The sequence below is a fragment of the Branchiostoma belcheri genome, unplaced genomic scaffold, assembly GCF_001625305.1.
Source record: "Branchiostoma belcheri isolate BF01 breed outbred unplaced genomic scaffold, Haploidv18h27 scaffold32, whole genome shotgun sequence".
Classification (NCBI taxonomy): Eukaryota; Metazoa; Chordata; class Leptocardii; order Amphioxiformes; family Branchiostomatidae; genus Branchiostoma; species Branchiostoma belcheri.
In genome coordinates, this window is record NW_017803932.1 from 2,930,002 (window position 1) to 2,935,308 (window position 5,307).

General features: G+C 49.4%; 1 protein-coding gene across 1 annotated transcript in view; it reads left to right on the forward strand.

Annotated features, from left to right (window-relative positions):
• The first annotated feature begins 1,548 nt into the window (after window positions 1-1,548).
• LOC109474808 (leucine-rich PPR motif-containing protein, mitochondrial-like) overlaps window positions 1,549-5,307 on the forward strand; it is a 26,524-nt gene continuing 22,765 nt past the window's right edge. Inside the window, exons 1-4 of the mRNA XM_019775166.1 lie at window positions 1,549-2,884; window positions 3,141-3,193; window positions 3,370-3,557; window positions 5,026-5,236. Coding sequence (XP_019630725.1) covers window positions 1,549-2,884; window positions 3,141-3,193; window positions 3,370-3,557; window positions 5,026-5,236 — 1,788 coding nt within the window. The remainder of the gene's footprint in view (window positions 2,885-3,140; window positions 3,194-3,369; window positions 3,558-5,025; window positions 5,237-5,307) is intronic.

Sequence of the window (5,307 nt, forward strand, 5' to 3'; positions counted from 1 at the left end):
GCCCCCCTCCCCCCACTCCTAGTCTTCCTCAACTCTGCCCCCCTACCCCACTCTTACCCTTTCTCAACACTTTCCCTTCCCCCACTCTTACCCTTCCTCAACACTTCCCCCAACTACACTCTTACCCTTCCTCAACACTTCCCCCAACTACACTCTTACCCATCCTCAACTCTGCCCCCAACCCCACCATCTCCCTTCCTCAACTCTGGCCGCTACCCCGCTCTCACCCTTCCTCAACTCCTCCCCCTACCCCACTCTTACCATTTCTCAACACTTCCCCTTCCCCCACCCTTACAAAAGTGCCGAAATCTGTACATCCTCAAATATTTGTGTACTTTCCTTTGTTTGTTACTCTACTACTTTCTGTAGCTCATAGACCCTATCATTATCGACAAATAGTAAGTTACCCAAAGTCGGCCATGCAAGTAAACGAACTACTCACTGTTTCAACCAAGTCGACACTATCATATAAACACAAACCCTCTGCAGCAACGTAGGATAACCATTTTTGAACTTGAACTTTGTTTTTATAACCGCTACTCAGCAACCAAATATCATTCAGTTCCATTCACAGCTTGTCGAGTAATGTTCAACACATGCAATCAACAAATGTACAAAAATCCCGCTGCAGTACCGTTGGGAAAAGCCAGGTGGACCAATTTGAACTTGACCTACATTTCTACAACAGCTAACCGCTAAATGTACCCACATGCGAAATATAAAAAAAAGATCAGATCCATCCACAACTTCTCGAGTTATGATGTTGACCTAGTACATAGAACCACCAGGCCCAAACCGAAAATACCCTCCGGTATTACGGACTCAGGCGGAGAGGACGGCTTTACAACTCCCGTAAGACCTGTAACGGTTTTACATTTATTGAATGCAACAAGGCCATCTGATCTAGCTTACTTATAGCCATCTATCGTTTCGTTCTATTCGCCACCCCCCCCCCGCACAGTCGAATCGCCCATGTTCTACTACAATGTATATGTTTGTGACGTCTCTAAACAACATTGGTGTTCTAAACACTGCATAGAGACAGTGCTCAACGATAACGTTGAAATATAAAAGGCTCCGCAGCTTTTACTTTTTTCGAAGTCAAGCTTCGTCGATAACGGCTGAATAATGCTTCGATTTGCGAGGAAAATTTTAATAAGATGTTTCCCAAAAAGAAACGGGAAAGTAGCGCCATTGCCAGTTGAGGAGACGGTGGAAGATGGTGAACATGGCGTGGCACGGGGACGCGCAGGTGAGTGAAGCAGATTCCTTTTGAAGTAGAACCTACTGATAGAGTAACCCCCTCAACACACACGCACACACACACGCACACACACTACACACACATACGCATATATTCACACATACTGACACGAACACACACACGCGCGCGCACACACACGCATACACACACACACACACACACACACACACTACACACACACACACACACACACATACACATACACACACACACACACACACACTGGGATCATGAGTCCCTCCATGTAACGTACGAACTTTATACTCACAGTCCCGGAGGCATTGATGCCTCAACCTAGGCCCAGCACAGCCTGGGCGCTCGCCGGGAAGTCTGATGAAGTTGCGGCGGAATCGCAACAGGACGCACCGAAGCCGACAGTGGCGCCTCAGCGGCCGGTCCCCGCGGTCGTGACGCCTGTCGCTCGGTCAGAAAAGATCGTTGTGTTCAGACATCCGACAGAAAATGTGAATCTTGTGAAGGGGAGTTTCGTACAGCCCTGCCCGACGAGCAGCATGGATCTAACACCCGGCAAGCCAGTGACAGAGAGAGAGCACCACCGTAGAGCGGTGCTCAGGAGCGGCGGATTCGGCAACGTGTATGCCGGCACAAGGGCACGGGACGGCCTACCGGTGGCCATCAAGCATATAGCGAGCAAGCCAGTGACAGAGAGAGAGTCTTTCGAGAGGGCGTACCACCGTAGAGCGATGCTCAGGAGCAGCGGATTCGGCAACGTGTACGCCGGTACAAGGGCACGGGACGGCCAACTGGCGGCCATCAAGCATATAGCGAGCAAGCCAGTGACAGAGAGAAAGTCTTTCAAGACGGTGTACCACCGTGGAGCGGTGCTCGGGAGCGGCGGATTCGGCACCGTGTATGCCGGTACAAGGGCACGGGACGGCCTACCGGTGGCCATCAAGCATATCGCGAAAAAGAAAGTCCCAGGATGGGGACAGTTGAACGGAGTGCGTGTTCCCTTGGAGATCGTCTTGTTGCGGCGAGTGATGGGCCACGACGACATCATCAAGTTGTTGGCCTGGAACGAACGCCCGGATTCCTACATCCTCATCCTGGAGCGTCCAGAGCCAGTCATGGACTTGTTTCACTTTATCAATGAAAAGGGTGCTCTGGGCGAGTTCTTGAGCAGAGACTTTATGCTCCAAATCGTGAACATGGTCAGGCATTGCCACAACCAGGGTGTGGTACACAGAGATATCAAGGCCGAGAACTTACTAGTCGACTTGAGGACGGGGAGAATTAAGCTAATCGACTTTGGGTCTGGCGCCTCCCTGAAAGACACAGTCTACACAGATTTCGCTGGAACGAGAATATACAGTCCTCCTGAGTGGATCCGGTTCGGTCGCTACCACGGTCGCCGGGCAGCGGTCTGGTCGCTGGGCACCCTGCTGTACGTCATGGTTTGCGGCGTCATTCCCTTCGAGCGAGACAGCGAAATCTGCAGAGGCGTGGTCTACTTCGAACGACGGGTATCAAAAGAATGCGAAGATCTCATCAGGTGGATGCTGACAATCCGTCCGTCCGGCCGCCCTTCTCTCAAGCAGATCCTAGAACACCCGTGGATGCTGAAAGGCAGGAGTCTGTCGAGACGTCTGTCGAGCGCCGGTAAGTTAAGGAAATGTTCCGTTCTTTAGAAATTTACCAAATAAGAAAGCATTCAGAACGAATATCGTGTAACGCTAACGCCTTATAATATTCGTCCTCACTCACTCACTCAAGGCCGCACTCAAGGCCAAATACCACGTCCCGTGGTATTTAATGGGAGATTGAAAAACAAACATCAAATTGGGGTTTTGTAACTTTGAATTTTTTTTTTTTTTGGATTGACAGATATTTTTCTTTTCCAGTCGTTCGTCGTAAGATTCTCAGTGGTTTGAAAGTATCCGCAAGCTAGCCGGCGAGGCAGCAGAGAAGGTGCGGCCAAAGTTCCGGCCAAGAGGACCCTAAGTTCCTCATCCCCTCTGTGAGCACTTTCTCTCACAGCCTGGCTTCTGTGACAAACCTTCCCCGACAATCAGAAACTCATCTTCTACCTTAACATCTGCTTGGAGATAAGGTAACCGTAACAAGGCAGTTTCATGTAACAACAGCGCTCTTTGCGATTTGTACCATCATTGCAGTTTATCACGTGGTTCAAAATGGCTGCGCTCTTACGATCGGTGAAGTTGGTGCGTTTCATACCGACTATAACTCGACAAATTGGACAAAACACAACCAGATTGTCTTCGTCGAACGCACGTCTTGCATCAAAGTACTTGCAGGAAGCACAATTTCCTCGGTAAGTGTTCCTTTGTGTTTATTTTACCACATTGTTTTGCAGACGACCGGCGTGCGCATGGAGTGGAGGTCATACATGTGTATAATTTGCACACATGGTCAAGGCCTCAAGGCGAACAGAACAAGAAACTAGCAAGCGTGTGTCTGAACGCAACAGATGAAACTAGAAATTATTGGTGCTATCAGCAGCTCAAGACGACGTGTTAGAAAGGTTAACAGATTTTCTGTATTCTTCCTCAAATTATGATACGATGGTAATTTTAGTTTGCATAAATTTTCTTGCCAAATCACGTTTTATTTTTGAGGGGACGTTTTTCAGAAGACTTGATTCTCAAACTTCAAAGACAAAATGTATTACTGCATTATTAAATGTATTAAGCACTGTAATATGTAGCCGTGGACGACTCTGTAACCCACCCAAGAAAACGCGCCTTTCAATGCAATATGAGCCAAAAGTTGGTGCCCCTAAACCCTCAAATGCAACAACATCAGTTCCAACGTCCGGATTCTGTATTCGAATTTTCGAAAGGGGCACACGCGGTTAGGGCGAAACGCGTTTGAATCGTTTTATGGAAGCCATTGAAGCGTTCGATAACGGGTTCCGGACCGGGCCGTACCGTAAAGTACGGCCCGGTCTGGAACCCGTTATCGAACGTTATCGCGGCCCGGGTATGATATAATGCCGGGTACATAGTCGTGGTGCGATCCATAGGCCAAAACCAACCTTTGCCGTGCCGGGCCTCATGCAACGGGCCGGCCCCGGTTTTTTGGTGTCGCTGGCTTCCTAACGCACTCACCTGCCGGGCCGGGGGGATAAGACCCTAAACAAACGCAGCATTTAACCACAACACGGCCTCGGAGCACGTAACTCCATACAAATCATCGGCGATCGACGCCATATTGAATTCAGGAATTGGTCCGCAAAACAGGCCGGGCCCTGAGTTTACGACAGTTATTTTCAACTCTCCAACGTTCAAGCTGCAGGGATGTGACGTAATCTGTCGTAAACTGAGGGTCCGACCTGTTTTGCGGACCAATTCCTGAATTTAATATGGCGTCGATCGCCGATGATTTGTATGGAGTTACGTGCTCCGAGGCCGTGTTGTGGTTAAATGCTGCGTTTGTTTAGGGTCTTATCCCCCCGGCCCGGCAGGTGAGTGCGTTAGGAAGCCAGCGACACCAAAAAACCGGGGCCGGCCCGTTGCATGAGGCCCGGCACGGCAAAGGTTGGTTTTGGCCTATGGATCGCACCACGACTATGTACCCGGCATTATCATGCAAAAAGGGTTACAGAGTCGTCCACGGCTATGTAATATGAAACTAAAGCACTTACCAGCATTTGTAATATATCATACCAAGCTTGTATTTAACCTCCTTGATCATACTAACACATAATAAATTTAGCATGTACCAAGACACGGTGTACACAAAACATTGTTACACAACTGCCCCCCTCCCATGTTCTTCAGCCCCAGATACCTGAGCACCACACTACACAGACCGCAGGATGTCCAGGAACAGCAGGGCACAGCGCCGCAGGTCTCGGCACGGGACGCAGTACGCCAGGCTGCCATGTTTGAGCAGCTCCTACGGGAACTGGACTTCTCGGTCAGAAGAACGGGCAGAATCGTCAAGTCCAAGTTGGAAAGAGTCTTCAACGCTGTGGTCACTTCAGGTAGGGTTTAACCTTCAGCCTGCTAAGGTATCCCTTTGGTAGCCCCAAACTTTGTATTAGTTACCAGGTTATAATT